Source organism: Bombyx mandarina, chromosome 11 (assembly GCF_030267445.1).
Source record: "Bombyx mandarina strain Sakado chromosome 11, ASM3026744v2".
Lineage (NCBI taxonomy): Eukaryota > Metazoa > Arthropoda > Insecta > Lepidoptera > Bombycidae > Bombyx > Bombyx mandarina.
In genome coordinates this window covers 730,986-749,662 of record NC_143218.1, presented here as the reverse complement: position 1 = coordinate 749,662, position 18,677 = coordinate 730,986, and the positions used below count along the sequence as shown (strand labels likewise).

Genomic DNA, 18,677 nt, shown 5'->3' with positions numbered 1-18,677 from the left:
AGGGTGGGGCAGCCGTTGTAACTATACTTGAGACCTTAGAACTTATATCTCAAGGTAGGTGGCGCATTTACGTTATAGATGTCTATGGGCTCCAGTAACCACTTAACACCAGGTGAGCTGTGAGCTCGTCCACCCATCTAAGCAATAAAAAAAAGTAATTAGGGGCGGCCACGATGAGAGAGTTTTCGTGTCGTACTGCTTTATCGAAGTAGAGTTCAGACGCTTCCTTAAGATACTTACGAATCGCTACTAAATTTAGTCGTCGTGACGATCTAAATTCCTCACATACCACGGTGCTCCGACGGCTATCCTGCATTAATTAATCCTGGATTGTATGACCTGGAAAGAGTTGATACGTGTACGGGCCGCGTGAGCGAACACTCAATGGCATAGGTCATGATCGAACTTAAGAAAGTTTTGTAGAGTGTCACCTTGTTGTGAACGGACAAAAACTCATGCATGTGTGCATCTTTATACGTCATTTTCACAGATTTCAATACGTCCGATTGATAATTCGCAGGCGTATCAAGGGCCAATGACAATGCATTAATTTTATAACTTCGCTCTAATACTTTGACCGGTATCAATAGGGTCAATAAAAAAAATAATTGAAGTTATACTTCTTTAGGCGCGTTATGAAAAATTGATGAGAGTGAAATTTTACGATGCGCGCGCACCGTGACACAAAGTTAACAGAATGAAGTTGCCCACTAAATCGCTCATTACAATACGACCGACGTAACTTGGCGAGTCTGAATATAGCCGCAGGTGAACTTTCGCGCACGTACACGGTCGTATTGTAAGTTGAGGAAAAAATGCTACCAACAAAACAGAAATGGAACCTCTGTTAGTGGCGCATGTTGGCACGCACGCCGCCTCTGTTCACTGTGTATTTATATTTATAATATTTATCCACATGCTTTGAGTTTCTATATTTAAAACACGTGTTTTCATTTTGTTTTCATTATACATGTGCGAATTTTATATGTGCGTCTGAACTATAATCGGAAGTGATTTAAATTGAATATTTAAATCAATACTAATTAATATTAGTGAAAAAACTGTGCTCATCAACCTTTTTAAGTGCTCCAATACAATTGAGGTTAACTATTCGTTTGCATTATTTATTACTAAATAATTCATACTAAATATTATTAAATTATTAACGTTAAATATTTATTATTAATTATTTAATATTTAAATAAATAAAAAAGAAATAAATTTAATAAAAATAAAGTATAACTTCTTACGCGCGTACATATAAGTACACGCACCCTTTTTTCTTCAATTCCCGCGACACTTAGACCGTTTTTAGACACATTTTTTAAACTATTTTTACGGTTTAATCTCAGGTTTTTTTTTATTGTAACATCGCAGAAATTAGAAGTAAAAATTTAGAATTTTCTAAATTGTCTAAACAGCAATCAGACGGTGGGCATCAACACAATATTCAGATATCACGAAAATTATATAGTATTCGAAACGCCTGAAACAATATAATATAAATAAAAACTTCAGAGGTGTCAAGGGACACCCGGATGGAACGAAGTTCCTTTCGATTAATTAGTGAAGGAATTGTAATTTTTTTTTTTTAAGTTATAATAATAAATTACGGCATTATGAAGAAGGAAAAAAACAATACTATGAACTAAATTACTATTGTTGAAACGCTATCTCGAGAAACTGTACTCATTGCGCGGACCAATCGGATACGAGCAATGTCGCGCGATAAGCGCCTACACGTTGATTGGTCAGAATGACGGATCTAAAAAGTGTCGTGACAACTTTTCGTAAGAATTTTTTCCGTCTAGCCCCCTTTCACAACGCGCGATAAGGAACTTCGTTCCAATTAAACTGTAACACTTCTTTTAATTTGGCGATTCTTTATTATTTTTTTTAAATTATCTTAATTTTTGTTTTTGCGATTAAAACAGTACTTAATTTCGAGACACTAAAAGATATACGACGAAGAGTTCGACGAGCGAACTAACCCACAGACACAGCCCACTGAGTTTCTCGCCGGATCTTCTCAGTGGGTCGCGTTTCCGATTAGCTGGTAGATTCAGCGAAGCACTGCTCTTGCTAGGGCTAGTGTCAGCAAATTCTCTCAGGTTGAGCCCACGAGCTCACCCACCCGTCCCGGCGTAGCTGGAATAGGCCTTTAGACTACTAGCCAATAGATAACAAATACGACTACGTATTAGACGTGAGTTTTAAATGACCACATATGTTATAAACATTAGTGACTCATTGTAATCTTTAGTAATAATACGGGAAATGCGATTAACGGGTTTTTACGCAGTGCAATGGAAAAAGCCGATAATTGTTTATCAATCTATACAAATAAATAAAATTGGAGTGTCTGTTTGTAATAATAAAATAACCACTTATTACTAAATGCGTAAGTATGTATACACAGTAAATATACCAAAATAACTTTATTTTTATTTTGTCTGTCTGTCTGTTTGTCTGTTTGTTCCGGCTAATATCTGGAACGGCTGGACCGATTTTGACGGCTCTTTCACTGATAGGTAGTTAATGATATAAGGAGTAGCTTAGGCTACTTTTTTTAGACTAGCTTCGCCCTGCGGTACGACAATAACCGCGGGTAGCATCGCGTTGACCACAATATCCTCTTCTGTATCGAAGCAAACCGATTTTTTTCTTATTTCTTTTGCTTAGCGTCCGTTACAGAACTTTAGAGCACTTTGTTAATTATTTTTCGTTTTTTTTTTAAATGTCAAAAACAAATAAAACATAAAATCAATTTCGACAAAAACAAAAAAGAAAGAAAACTGTCTAATACAAAAAAGTCCCTAAGAATAAAATAAGTAGTACAAACAATAAATATTATGTATGTGATTTGCAGACATCTCTTGGTTGTGCTTTTACATCATCAAGTTAGAATGAGACCACCCCGAAATACTGCGATGTGTCTTCGAACCGTCCCCACACACTTTTCTTTTTGTACACATTACGTCGAGAGCCATTTAAAACTTAAACATCTGGGAAAAAGATCTTAACAAACTTCCTCAACTATTTGAATGTAGTATGTGTTGTACTATAGGAGCCAAAGAGTGATTTATAAACATTCCATTAAATAAAAATCGAGAGATGAAAGTCCATTTGGCCAAAGCAACATTTTTGCAACTTTACAGGAGAACCAGTTAAAGTTTGTAATTTGGAAAAATTATCGTAACAAAAAGAACTTCTCACAGCTATTTGAATGTAGTAAAATTAATTGAAGTTCAATTTAAAACATCGAACTGTTTTTGCTAATATTAAATAACCTTTAACGCGCTGGTGGTAGGATGTCTTGTGAGTCCGTGCGGGTAGGTACCACCGCCCTGCTTATTTCTGCCGTTAAGCAGTAATGCGTTTCGGTTTGAAGGGTGGGGTAGCCGTTGTAACTATACTTGAAAACTTAGAACTTATATCTCAAGTTGAGTGGCGGCATTTACGTCGTAGATGTCTATGTGCTCCAGTAACCACTTAACACCAGGTGGGCTGTGAGCTCGTCCATCCATCTAAGCAATAAAAACAAAAAAAAACATGTTCATCACATGAAAATTTGCCCGATGAGGGAATAGAACCTACGACCCTTGTTGCAACAATTAGGGTCACTGATTAACTGCTCCTTCGAGTCAATTATGAATAAGACAGCGATGCACCTTCAGGACTTAATTACCTTTTATCTCGTTTCAGATATGTTGTGAAGATGCACGTTAATTATATATTAACATTTCTATTTGCCTGGAACTTAACGATTTTGACCAGCAGCCAGTTCGTTGGTGAGTTATAGTCACCTAATTGATAATATTTATTTATAATATATATTTCTATGTGTATATATTTATGTATATGTCTTTATTTAAGTACGAGTATTTGTATCTATAAATATTATTTATGTTATATATATACATATGTTTAAATACCTAATATCTCTATAACACTACACCTACCAAGATTCCTCTCTGCACGCCCCTAAGGTAGACTGTCAGAGAATGCCTATGGCCTTAAGTCCGCCTTTATACTGTCAAGTATATAAAGTTATAAATAATAAATAGATAGATCGCTAGTTACATAGCTTTAAATAGACTGTAAGCTAAACTAAGAGCGAGATTAAATCGTAAAAATAGCTTTAATTATGTACACGATTCGCGAAAACCGTAAAGTTTATAAACAATACAAATAATACAATTAAAACTTTTTTTACGGTTTAATCTCGTATTTAATATTATTGAATTATTATTACGGTCATTTCGAATACTCTAAAACTGAGCGAGATGAAGCCTTAAAAGTAATTTTAATTTTTTCTACGCCCCTCTAAGACTTTAAACAAGATCTGAAATACATTTTGCACGATTAAAACTTTTTTTACGGTTTAATCTCGTATTTAATATTATTAAATTATTATTTCGGAAGTATTGACTACTTTGAAATTGAGATAAATTAATTCGTAAAATTTCTTTTATATAAATTTAGGTTTCTTTAAAATCGAAGAATAAATATTTGTAGTATATTTTTTTAGAATCACAGCGTTACGTTTCGTTTTTGATGCCTTGATGTTCAGAGTACTTCTTTTCCAAAAAATGCGTTCTAGAAGATAACAATATAGAAATGGTGAGGAGATGTCAGCACACGCTCCTTTAATTGAAAGTTTTTTTTTTAGAAAAATAGCCCTGATTTTTTGAAGTCATTTCCTAATTATCTCGTAACAGATCTCGTATTGATTTGGCGTTTCTCAAAATTACGTGCCATTGAATTTCTTACGCCGGATCTTCTCAGTGGGTCGCGACTCCGATCCGGTGGTAGATTCTGCGAAGCACTGCTCTTGTTAGGGGCCAGTGTTAACAAATTCTCTCAGATTGAGTCCATGAGCTCCTACCCGTCCGGGCGTAGCTAGAATAGCCCCGTAAGCTACCAGCGAATAGGAACGGGAAAAAACTTAAATTGTTTCTATCTTATAAGAGATTATTAACAATAACTTTTCGTGTTTTTAAATGAACTAGAGGTCCGGCAGTAGTCGAAATTCGACTATAATTAATTGGAATTGTAAGTTTGTACACTATTATGATTGTATTTTATACTTCTATAATCACAAATTTCGCCAAACCAACACTATAAAAATATTAACAAAGACAAACAATATTTAATCTCAATTTGACAACAGACGCCAAGAACAAAAGTTTGACAATAAACAAAGAGTATATGTGTGTGCGTCAAATACATGGTATGTAGTGTGTGTAATGTTTTCTTTATTGATTTAATGTATCTTTTATGCATTTTTAAAAAAAAAAATTGGCATTGTGCACTTCTTCTCTATATTCTCTATAAGTGTGGAAAATTTCATACTCCCCCGTCCACGCAATTTTCGTAAAAAGGGATACAAAGTTTTTGCTTCACGTATTAATATTTTTAAATGAACAAGTAAGAATAACAATGATCATAACTATACAATTGTTTGGCATCGCGACGGTATCCAACATATAATTCAATTAGTGCTCAACGATATTGGCTGTTTTTATTATAAATAAATAAATATTTATAGCTGGGAATATAATAAATAACTGGGAACAAATCGCGCACGGTTATCTGGCCCCAATTTAGGATTCCCTGTGTTATGAGTACCAAAGACTCAACATGACAATATTGACAACTGACATACATACTTACATTCCCGATCCTGTGGAAAGAATGGAAAGCAGTCGACGTCGCCCAAAAGACGTCATCTCGGATCCCCCCGATCCACTGTCGGTGCTTCTAGGTACTTCAAGCATCGGTCACCGTTCTCGTCGAACCCGTCGCTTGCGACGGGCTCGACGAGTAAATTAACTCCCAGACACAGCCCGCTGAGTTTCTCGCCGGATCTTCTCAGTGGGTCGCGTTTCCGATCCGGTGGTAGATTCTGCGAAGCACGGCTCTTGCTAGGGTTCGTGTTAGCAACGTCGTCAGGTTTGAGCCCCGTGAGCTCACCTACTAGTTACGGTTACGCTGGAATAGCCTCTCAAGGCTACCAGCTTAGGTAGGAAAAAAAAAAACATACTTATTAAATATACGTTTAAATGTATACATATATAACTAGTCAGGTCATAAGTATTGTCACACAGTAAAAACTTTTCTTTTAGAATGCTGGCCACAAAAAAGTTTATTGAATTCGAATTTCGAATTGTTCATGAAAATAAAAATGTATACTTTTAGAATTTTACTCATTTTTAAATATGGAGTGGACGCTTAAAGAAGACCGTGTTGCAGTTATTGCGTTGCATCGTTGCGGTGACGCGCCAATTTATGAATTTACGAATATAACCAAAAGATTCGTTTATCGTACCATCAAACGATACAATGAAGACTAGTGTAGATGACAGGTCAAGAAGTGGTCGCCCTCGGTCTGTTAGGACTCCAGCAGTGATAAAAGCTGTGAAGGCGGGAATTCAAAGAAATCCCAAACGTAAGCAGAAACTGTTGGCCCTTCAGATGGGGTTAAGCAGAACCACGGTGAAAAGGGTGTTAAATAAAGACTTAGGGCTTCGGGCATATCGAAGAAAAACAGGACAGCGTTTGAATGCTCGTCTAATGGACCTAAGACTGAAGAGATGCCGCGCTTTGTTGAAGCGGTACGCGGGAAAAAAATATCGGGAAATTCTTTTTTCGGATGAAAAAATTTTTACCGTAGAAGAGAGCTACAACAAACAAAATGATAAGGTGTACGCACACAGTAGTGAAGAAGCGAGCAACCGTATTCCGCGTGTCCAACGAGGTCATTTTCCATCCTCGCTCATGGTATGGTTGGGAGTTTCTTATTGGGGCTTAATAGAGGTACATTTTTGTGAGAAAGGTGTAAAAACGAATGGAGTTGTGTATCAAAATACAGTCCTGACGACCCTTGTGGAACCTGTTTCTCATACCGTGATCAATAACAGGCACTGGGTATTCCAACAAGATTCGGCGCTAGCTCATAGAGCGAGGAGCACACAAGACTGGCTGGCGGCGCGTGAAATCGACTTCATCCGGCACGAATACTGGCCCTCCTCCAGTCCAGATTTGAATCCGTTAGATTACAAGATATGGCAACACTTGGAGGAAAAGGCGTGCTCAAAGCCTTATCCCAATTTGGAGTCACTCAAGACATCCTTGATTAAGCCAGCCGCCGATATTGACATGGACCTCGTTCGTGCTGCGATAGACGACTGGCCGGGCAGATTGAAGGCCTGTATTCAAAATCACGGAGGTCATTTTGAATAAATTTTAGTGTCATAAGAATCTATGTTTTGTTAAGTTCATTTTGGTATATGAATGGTTACATAATGAATAAACTTGTTTCAATTATTTTACATTAAACATGTGACAGAATTTATGACCTGACTAGGTACATAATGAACACCCCGACAAAGAGCAAACAAGCCTGTTCACCACACGAATGTTTGCCCGATGTGAGAATTGAACCCGCGACCCTTGGCGCAACAAATTCAAATTCAAATTCAAAATCATTTATTTCAACTTAGATGTCAGTATGACACACTTGTTGAATGTCAAAATATAAATAACAATGTTAACTCTACCACCGGTTCCAAAAAAAGCCACAGTCCTGAGAAGAACCGGCGAAACAAAATCAGCGGGCTTTTTTTTTTAGTTTTTTCTCAAATATTTTCTTTTTTTTTAAACAATTTTTAACAATTAGGGCCGCTAACTATTGCACCACTGAGTCAGTCAATATTGGTTAGGGTGATATTATATTTTTCGGAGTATATAAAGTAAAAAAAGAAAAGACGGCCCCAATTGCAGCGTCACCTATAGGAACTAATTTTAAATTTAAAGTAACCAAAGACGCATTCGAACGCAAAAAAAAGATATAAAAATACTTAAGTATCGACCCATTATGCGGTCAATGACAAACAAACGGAGGGAACAATGAAATTTATATATTAAAATTATGAATATGTTTACGACATATAAAGGTTTAGGTATACAATCCGTATATGTTAATTATTAATGTATATAATATATTTGTTATCTATATAATATTAATACGTGAAGCAAAAACTTTTTACCCCTTTTTACGAAAATTGTACGGACGGAGGAGTATGAAATTATACGTTACGTTAGTTGTACGTTATTACAAAGTTAAGTCGTACACTGTGTGCATTACTAATAAAAATCTTACGTTACGGATGTTTTTTCCCGGTTAGGGTACCCCTCCGCATCGTCCCACAAGGAACTTACCCGGGCTAAAAAAGGAAATAAACGCTTAGTATATTTTTATGTCTGATGCATAAGTAGTGGCTGTACCATATTTGCATCTAAACAAGTTCCGGGGCAATAACCTTCAAGCCGTTATTCCACCGAACAATTTCACTCGCTTAATGGAAGATCTTATTTATGTGGTAATATTAAAATAGAACTAGATGATGACCGAGCTTTACTCGGTTTTTTTTTATAACACCATCTTGTTGTGTCTTTAAAGCAGTTAGTTTCTCTCAATTAAGAAAAATAGTATTATTATTCGCCAATAGATGTCGGGAATAGTCATAAAGTTTATTATCGATAAAGTTGATTATTGAAAACACGAAAAAAATAACATTTTCTGAAAATAAATCGTAGCTAGATCGATTTATCGCCCCCGAAATCCCCTGTATACTAAATTTTATGAAAATCGTTGGAGCCGTTTCCGAGATTCAGATTATTGAAGAATTGCTCGTTTAAAGGTATAAGATATGTCATGCATAAATATGTATGTGAATATATGTTCAGGTGTCAGGATATTTATTTTATATTATATTATTATCTCTTTTTTTTTTTTTTTATAACAACGAGAGGCAAACTAGCAAGACGGGTCACCTGATGGTAAGTGATTCACCGCCGCCCCCGGTCACCAGCGTTTACGCCAGTGCGTTGCCTACCCTTCAGGTAAGAATATGCTCTTTTCTTGAATAGCCCAATGTCGCAGTTGTTGGGGAAGACCGCTGATGGCAACGAATTCCAGAGATTTACTGTGCGTGGCAGAAAACTGTTTTTAAAACGCATTGTAGTGGAACGCCAACCATCCAGATGGTGCGGATGATAGTTCCGGCGAGACGATCGGTTGCGAAAATCAGCGGCTTCTATTAAATTGAACAACTCCTCGGAACACTCCCCATTGTAAATTCTGTAAAGTATTATAGATATTTATTTCAAGGGGAAAATTTACAAAACGATCATTGTCAAACGAACTTGTCGTGCTATATGGATCAGAATGTTATGGCGACGATATTAAAGCATGAAAGAGGAGTGCGTCCGGCAGAGATGCGAATATGGAGATTGCCAAGGATGGACAGGATAAGGAATGATTGTATCAGAGGAAGTGTGAAAGTAGCCTCGGTGATTGATAAATTACAGAGAGGACGGTTAGCGTGGTATGGAAATGTGATGTGTAGAAATGCATGTAACTAGGAGATGTATGGAAGGAAATGGTGCAAAAAATGGAGCAAAAACGGAGGAGTATGAAATTTCACACATTTTTGTAGAGAATATAGAGGGAGAGGGAGTGCAGAATGTTATTTTTTTTTTTAATTATGCATAAAAAATAAATTTATTTATTGTCAAACTTTTATTATTGCTTAAAGTCTGTGGTCAAATTGTCAAATTGAGAATAGATTAATTCTTGTTTATCTTTATTGATATTTGTCTAAACTGTAGTCTTGGCGAAATCTATGATTATAGAAATATACTAACTAGTCTTTGACAATAGAATGATAATAGTTAACAAACTTATAATTTTAATTAATTATAGTCGAATTTCGACTACCGACAACTATATAGTTACTTACATATAAATAAACGAATCTAACAATGAAAAATATGTTTTTGTTTTTTTTTTTGATAAATGAAACATTTTTTTTGTGGTTGGGTTTTTTGCGTCGTAAAATGATTTTGTTTTTCCTAAAATTAATTGGTTGGAGTCATGGTGACGCCGCTTGATATTATGATGCTTACAATTATAGTTGTTATTAATATAAGGTGACTGACCGCCTGTATATACCGTTAGATTGAATAGTCGAAATGTTTGCATTCGGAAAAAGATTATTTAGATCTAGCTTAGAGCCATTCTCGTACAAAAACAGGCACAAATCCGACCTTAACTACATCTAGCCGAGGGTCCTATACCACACTACTATAGATACAGTCCTCTGCAGCTCTGTACTGATCCCGAGCTCTTCTCGTACACAAACAGACACAGATCCGACCTACATCTATATTAATTAAATTATGCCAGTACAATTCCCAACTGGCTTGTATTAGTAGGATATTGCGAACCCCCACAGGGGGCATGCTGTATATTATGCCGCAAAGCAATCATGCCGTCGTTAGACGAGGGGGACAGCTGTCACACCATACAATTGAGACTTCAACCTTTTTTTAATTTTTTTATTGCTGAGATGGGTGGATGAGCTGGCAGACTACCTGGTGTTAAGTGATTACTGGAGCCCATAGACATAATTACAACGGCTGCCCGCCCTTCAAACTGAAGCGCATTACTGCTTTACGGCAGAATTAGGCAGGGTGATGGTACCTACCCGTGCGGACTCACAAAACGTCCTATCACCAGTAAAAAATGTTCCACCACCAGTAAATGCAGTCACCTGATGTTTTAAGGCGGGTAATGTTAATGTTGATCACGGATAAATCTGGTTTTTCGCGCCAGGACCGGGTCTCGAGCTAGTGTGAAGTGGAGTCGTTTTATCTACCCGATGATATGCAGGCGAAGTAAAATGTCCCTTAGAAATAAGGTGACACTCTACAAAACTTGCATACGCCCCGTCATGACCTATGCAAGTGTAGTGTTCGCTCACGCGGCCCGCACTCACTTAAAATCCTTCCAGATTATTCAATCCCGTTTTTGCAGGATAGCCGTCGGAGCCCCGTGGTTCGTCAGGAACGTCGACCTCCATGACGACCTGGACTTAGAGTCCGTCAGTAAGTATTTGCAGTCGGCGTCGATGCGCCACTTCGATAAAGCGGCACGGCACGAGAACCCTCTCATCGTGGCCGCCGGTAACTACATTCCCGATCCTGCGGACAGAATGGAAAGCAGTCGACGTCACCCAAAACACGTCATCTCGGATCCTCCCGATCCACTAACGGTGCTTTTAGGTACTTCAAGCACCGGTAACCCTTCTCGTCGAACCCGTCGCCTGCGACGAAGGACTCGACGAGTAAATTAACTCTCAGACACAGCCCACTGAGTTTCTCGCCGGATCTTCTCAGTGGGTCGCGTTTCCGATCCGGTGGTAGATTTTGCGAAGCACGGCTCTTGCTAGGGTTCGTGTTAGAATCGTCATGAGGTTTGAGCCCCGTGAGCTCACCTCACTATCAGCATAGGTAGGAAAAAAAAAAAAAAAAAGTCGTTTTATGGCCTTCAAAATCTTTTGGACTAGTTGTTATAATCTTCGGTCACAGAGTTCCAAGCTCATTGGACCTGAAGCTGTACCTCAGCTTCGGTCCAAAAAATACAAAGTTGGGTAATGGTTTTCCCAATGTCTATGATACTACGACGGCTTAACATTTAGGTCCAAAATCATGTTTATCCTCCGAATAATGATAACAATTTTGCTCGCAGGTTTTGTGCCGTCAAATATAGTTGAGAATCAGCCGCCAATCACAAATAGGCCAGTCACATATTCGCCTGGCCCTGTCGATGGCTTTCAAGAAGATGAACCGACGTTGGAGATAGGTCCTGATGAAGACGACATGACTTCGGTGGAGAAGAGGCGATACTTTGAAATTGCTGAGCGAAGTAAGTAGAACTCAGTTTACTAGTGTTAGAGCGTATGAGTCCGTACGGGTAGCTATCACCTTGCCAATTTGTTGAGCCCATAGACATCAACAATGTAAGTGCCGCCAACCAACTTGGGACATGAATTCTAAGTCTCAATTTTATAGTACAACGGCTGCCCCACCTTTCAAACCGAACCGCATTACCACGTCACGGCAGAAATAGGCAGGGCGGTGGTACCTACCCGTGCGGACTCACAAACTCAACTCAACACACACACACAACTTTCACAATGACGGGGTAAACCGACAGTTTCGTTCCACATACCGACAGACTGACTGCCAGAGACTCACTGACTGAGACGGACGGATCGTCCGATACGGACTGAATGACTGTCTGACACGGAATGCCACGACTCTGTCCACGTACCGCCATTTTATACTGTGGCGTTACGGAGTCTACCCTACATTTTGTTATATTTATCAAAACAACATTTCATCATTTAAAATAATAGTCAAAACAACGTCTTAATATTACTAAAAGTCGTTAACCACGACATATATATAAATTTCAGTGTGCGATAAATACAAATCGTTGAACACAAAAAAGATAGTGGCCATCCCACTGCTTCCGTCGGCGCATGGCGTCGAAGTAAATGTCTCAGATTGTACACCCATAAAAATACCGCTTATCATCGGAGGGCAGGTCGCTACGATCGAGGAGTTCCCGCACATGGCCCTAATAGGATGGAAGAATGCACAGGTTCTATTGTTTTTGGGTTTTCATAGCTCTAGATTACCTTAATGCTGTCACATAACTTAAGACACGAGCAAAAACTTTGTACCCCTTTTTTCATTAAATGTTAAAATAATTATTAAAATATTAAAATTATTTTTAACAACCTTGCAACCGAGATTCGAAGTCGCGGAGCAGTTTCTCAGAACCTGGCTTTATAACTTCATTAGCTTTATATATACATCGTAATAAATTAATTGTACACTAACATAGTTTTAATCTTTAACCCCTAAATATTATTACATTGCACATACCATTATTTGGCTTACCACGATTTTTACAGCTTCGAGCGCGGGTAGATTTATTTTTGTTGCTTAGATGGATGAACGAGGGTCCACCCGGTGTTAAATGGTTATCGGCACCCATAGATATCAATAATGTAAATACCGCCACCCATCTTTCGATATCAGTTTATCTATCTAAGGCGAAGCGATGGTACTTATTAATGCGGGCTCACAAGACGGCCAACGCCTGGGCCAATCGTGTCTCTCTATCGCTTAATCCGCGCTCTCGCTTGCACGCTCAGGCTCAGGCGGAACGTGACACTTTTTCGTGCGTGCAGCCCGTGTTCATTAATTTAAAAGTCGTTATCACGTCATTGAGAACATTCAAGAGTATCCTGATGTTAGGGGCAGACAAACCGTCTACGATCTTTCTAGACGATTCTCCGGAGTTAGCACTGGAACCGGTGCTTAGTCATTGGCGGGAGGTCATGAAATGTGAAAATCGTGGTAAGAGCTTCGATAGATAACTCTGTAAGGGTTGTTTACCAGCATGAATTATTGATCCAGGACTATGGATATTCTTGGAAGTGCGGAGGGTCGCTTATCAGCGACGAATACGTCCTGACTGCCGGTCATTGCACGTACCAGGAAAAGGATTACAGCGTCATCAGGTGATTATGTCCTCCGCATTCATAGAGTTCACTCAGGACCCGATATATTCCACAGAGAGACGGACTTCGAGCGGGGATCCGATAGAACGATTGGGGATTATGTTAGTGATTGCGCTTTTAGGGGACAAGCAAGAATTGATATTCTTAGTTTCCCGTCGGATCTTCTCAGCGGGCTGCGATTCGGTATTCGGTGGTAGATTCAGCGAAGCACTGCTCTTACTGGGGCTAGTGTTAGCAAATGCTCCTAGGTTGACCGCGTGAGCTTACCTATCCGTCCACGCGTGGATACAATAGCTCTTTAGACTACCAGCCAATAGGTAGGGGAGAACACATACTGCTACATAATTAGTAAATCGAACTGGCAATTAACCGGCCATTGTTCTCGTCGAACCCGTCGCTTGCGACGAAGGGCTCGACGAGTAAATTAACCCACAGACACAGCCCACTGAGTTTCTCGCCGGATCTTCTCAGCAAGTCACGATTCCGATCCGGTGGTAGATTCTGCAAAGCACTGCTCTTGCTAGGGTTAGTTTTAGCAACGTCGTCAGGTTTGAGCCCCGTGAGGTCACCTACTTGATAGGGTTACGCTAAAATGGTCTTTCAAGATCATTCGTTTAGGCAGGAATAAAAAAGGGAATTAATTTCGCAGATTAATTTTTGTATCCCCTCGATACTGTTCAGGCAGGATATAAGAGCAAAGACATTTAAGATGATTGTGTCGTCATCACTCCTTCAAGAGCGCGTCCGAATTTTCAAGTGAACCGAACTTATTAATAACTTATTATCAAACACTGATTGAACTGAATTACACATTTCTTTCAAGATTTTAGGTAATTAAAGGTATGTTTAGATACAGTTTTATGTTTGTGTATAGCGGAACACCCCGCGCTGTTCAACTCGGGTCGGCGCGCCGGGACGACCGCCGCGCGTTGATCCTCGGCATCTCCACCGTCATTCGACACCCGAAGTACAAACAGAGGAGGTCCTACTACGACTTGGCTCTTGTTAAGCTGGTCTCCAAAGTGAGGTAAGGCGAATGTACTTCGCGAACAAAACCTGATACATTGCGCGATTTTGAGTGAATCCTTTTGTATTCTAATTGGTGTACGATAAAGCATACTATACTCTATTTTACTTTCTGAAAATAAAGCTTAATGTTAACCAGATAAGGTTGGATATTGCTATTATTGATCCACAGTCATAGTCTTGAATTAGAGACTAGGGTGAAAGGAAGAAAATAAAAAACAGATGCGACCGAACAAAACTGGTTTATCTGATGTGGGAATCGAAGCCACGACCCTCGGTCCGTCAGTCAATGGCGCCACTGGGTCTAAAATTGTCTAACGAATTTGAAAATCCGATCTTGATACACAGATTCTCGGACCAGATCAGGCCGGCTTGTCTAGGAGTTCCACCGGCAGAAGGGGAGAGAGTCGTCGTCAGCGGCTGGGGACGGACCGAATTCGGTAATTAGATTAAGGAACCTCGCTGACCCGCTTCATAACCCATATCATCAGCCACGAGTCTCCTTCCGCATACTTCCTCAATTGGAGAATGGAAGGTTCACATATACACTTGTGGTCAAAGGCTTTACAGTAGACATTACTGAGGTCTACGAGTGACCGTGGCAGCTTACCATCAGATAATTCTCTTGCTCGTCTACCTCGAAGGTCAAGAAAATAGGCCTTTGATAGCAGAACTAATCAATTCTAAACACATCTTTCCGATAAAAGTTTCATAGGGTCGATACATTGTGTATCCACCACGGAAGCTGTAAAGTATTTGAAGCATCGGACAATGACAATAAATATGACAACGAACGCGAGATTTAAGGGTAAAATTTGTGGTCGTCGTGGCCTAACGGATAAGACGTCCGGTGCATTCGTGTTGAAGCGATGCACCGGTGTTCGAATCCCGCAGGCGGGTACCAATTTTTCTAATAAAATACGTATTCGACAAATGTTCACGATTGACTTCCACGGTGAAGCAATAACATCTTGTAATAAAAATGAAACCCGCAAAATTATAATTTGCGTAATTACTGGTGGTAGGACCTCTTGTGAGGCCGCACGGGTAGGTACCACCGCCCCGCCTATTTCTGCCGTAAAGCAGTAATGCGTTTCGGTTTGAAGGGTGGGGCAGCCGTTGTAACTATACTGAGACCTTAGAACTTATATCTCGAAGTCGTTGGCGCATTTACGTTGTAGATGTCTATGGGCTCCAGTAACCACTTAACATCAGGTGGGCTGTGAGCTCGTCCACACATCTAAGCAAAAAAAATTAATAAATAAAGGATTTTAAAGGGTAAAAGTATTTATTTATTTGTCTGTTTGTTTGTTTGTTTATTTATTGTTGTACAAAACCAATCATAATTTGCATCTGTGCTTGAAGTAGGCGATAAAACCTGTATCTCAAGCAGCAGTGCTCCTCGTACAAAAAATATAATAGCTTTACTTCAGACACACAAAAATAGAAAATTAATTAGACAAAAATTAAACTCTTGTCCATGGAAAGCATAATATAAATATAAATAAATAAATATAATAAGAAAATATTTATACGAATTAATCTCACTATGATTTTCCTCTTTAAATGTCATGAATACTGCCCCATTATCACTCATAGACGTCCATAGTTTATCGGGGTTGACAAGGTTAAAATGCATGAAGCTCCAGGATTCCACGATTGCTACCACACAGAACCTCGTAAATGCTCCAGGTGGAGACACATCCGCGGACCTTCGGAGCGTCTCCGTTGAAATCTGGAATATGCAAGAGTGCAGGGAGACATGGGGCACCTCGTTGAAGCTTCCAAACGGACCCACGCCCGAGAGCCATGTCTGCGCTGGTGAGAGGAAAGGGGGCAAGGACACATGTCAGGTAGATTGCATTACGCCAATACTTATGTCGGAGCGTCATAGTGGACAGCTCTGACACTCATCAATAAGACCAAATTGGTACCTAGGAAATTTGATGGAGACATGTTGAAGCAATTAGACCCGTATGGTATATAGACATATGGTTGAAGACAAATTGTGTTAGGCCCATTTTGATTTTACAACTACAGATAAGCTAGTCCACGCCTCGCCCGATTTCAAATAGGTTAAAGCTGCTGACGTGACGTGGATATCGCTACCCAAATAGAGGCAAAAACAAAGTTCTAGTATTGCTAACTGGCTGTCTGACCATTAAAGTCGGAACACATTACTGCTTCGCGGCAAAAAATATGCGAGATGGTGGTGCTCACCCGTTTAGGATTACAAAACACCCAATTATTGAAGTTAAAATTCGTTAAATATCCACCACTCACCCCTAATACCATTACTCTTGTTTATTTTCATCGAAATCTTAATATTCGGTTGATCTATACAGTTACTAACATGTCGTTTTTGGTATTATTACTAACAATGTTCAATAAGAATGTGTGTTTACAAGTTTGGATACATTTTTTTGAAGTGAAAACTTCTTTAGCATCATTGTGATTTGAAAGTCGACGAAACGAAAAAGCGACAGTAAAAAGAGATAGACACATGAATTCATATGATTTAACGTGGGAGAAAATGAAATAGGAAGTATTATACAATGCTTCTTATATTCATGGTTCTCTTTGTGCTCTGCTTCGTACTGTTATGGGAATTCTCTCTGAGGTCGTTTTAAAAAAGGAAAACTCTCAGGATAGAACTATTTATTGGATTTTGAACAATATGGATAATGACTCTCAGAGTAACCCCGGCAGCCGCACCCGTACTCTAACACCGTTCACTGACTACTGACCGTTCTCCGGTCTCCTATCAAGTCTCTACCTCAGACGGTCTAGTCAGCGGTTCGAGGGTGTCAGCAGTTTAGGGTTCGGTAGGGATATATAACAGTACCTAATATTCGTACTTAATACATTCTGAATAAATCTATGTAATATATACGAATAAAAAGTAAAATAACTATCAAGCTTTATCATTATTTCGTCCCGAAATTTCATATTCGTCTCATTATCTTAAAGACAAAAATTTTGAAGGTTTCACTTCTACCACGCGTGAATTTTAGACATTTTTTTTTTCTATCAGGGGGACTCCGGGGGGCCAGCCCAGGTGGAAGACGGCTGCGTGTGGCGCGTCGTGGCCGTCACCTCGATCGGGAGGTCCTGCGCCGCTCCGCAGACTCCAGCGCTATACTCCAAATTACAAATACCGTTTATAATCGCACAAATATTCGGCAACCAGCCGTCGTATAATCAAAACGATCATCAGACGAACCAAAATCACAATAACAATGACAGACAGACAAACCCAAATCGCTACGACGATCAGCAGGAAAACCGAAATCGTCCCAACAATCAACACTTTAATAATAATTTCGGTTTTAACGGCAACAGCAATTTTAATGGTCAAACAATCGACGATCGGAATCAATATTACAATCAAAACGTCAACAATCAAAACAAGCACACCCAGAACAGTAATAATCAAGTTTTATTTAATCAAGATCATTATAATGCTCCGAGTTATGATGCTCAGGATCATTACAGCAGCCAGGATAATCAGTATAACGATCAGTACCAACAGGATGTAAGACGTCCAGAGGTTACTGATAATCGACACCACATTAACAATGTCTACGTAAAAGGCCCTCCAAGGACTGAGAATTTTAATTTCCAAAATGACAGGATACATGCTGAAGAGAATTATCAAAACAATCAAGGCTCATACGTAACGCAACCACCTGAACACGATCGTCCTAGAAACGATTATAACAATCAAAGGACTGATTATAACAATCAATATTCTGATTATAACAATCAAAACGATCGCGACGCTACACGAACATCGGATTACGGAAGTCAAAGCAACAGATATACCGAACAAAGGTCTGATCACAGAAATCAGGAATACGTAAAGGATAATAAGAGATTGAGAGATAGCGATCGACTTGATTATAACAGAGGGTATAGTCGAGAAGATTTTCGGATTGCAAACTGGAATTGATTTGATTACGTATGTTTAATTAGTAGGAGTGTAATGTAGTGCTGCGTTTGCGCTTGTCGCCACCGTACTGACTATATTAACTGGTTTGTGGGAGAGGGGGTTGGTACTGGAAGTCGAAGCAGTTCGGTACCAGCTCGGCGGTTTTATTCGTTTGATGTTTCGCAAGGTGAGTGGTAGGCAGCGGCTTGGCTCTGCCCCTGGCATTGCTGAAGTCCATGGGCGACGGTAACCACTCACCATCAGGTGGACCGTATGCT

At 39.3% G+C, this 18,677-nt stretch overlaps 1 protein-coding gene across 1 annotated transcript in view; it reads left to right on the top strand.

Annotated features, from left to right (window-relative positions):
* LOC114250468 (uncharacterized) overlaps window positions 1-18,677 on the top strand; it is a 28,738-nt gene that overhangs the window by 2,246 nt on the left and 7,815 nt on the right. The window contains exons 2-9 of the mRNA XM_089731205.1: window positions 3,706-3,791; window positions 11,597-11,773; window positions 12,327-12,514; window positions 13,339-13,442; window positions 14,317-14,469; window positions 14,817-14,908; window positions 16,161-16,321; window positions 17,503-18,586. Coding sequence (XP_089587331.1) covers window positions 3,719-3,791; window positions 11,597-11,773; window positions 12,327-12,514; window positions 13,339-13,442; window positions 14,317-14,469; window positions 14,817-14,908; window positions 16,161-16,321; window positions 17,503-18,420 — 1,866 coding nt within the window. The 5' untranslated portion in view covers window positions 3,706-3,718 and the 3' untranslated portion in view covers window positions 18,421-18,586. The remainder of the gene's footprint in view (window positions 1-3,705; window positions 3,792-11,596; window positions 11,774-12,326; window positions 12,515-13,338; window positions 13,443-14,316; window positions 14,470-14,816; window positions 14,909-16,160; window positions 16,322-17,502; window positions 18,587-18,677) is intronic.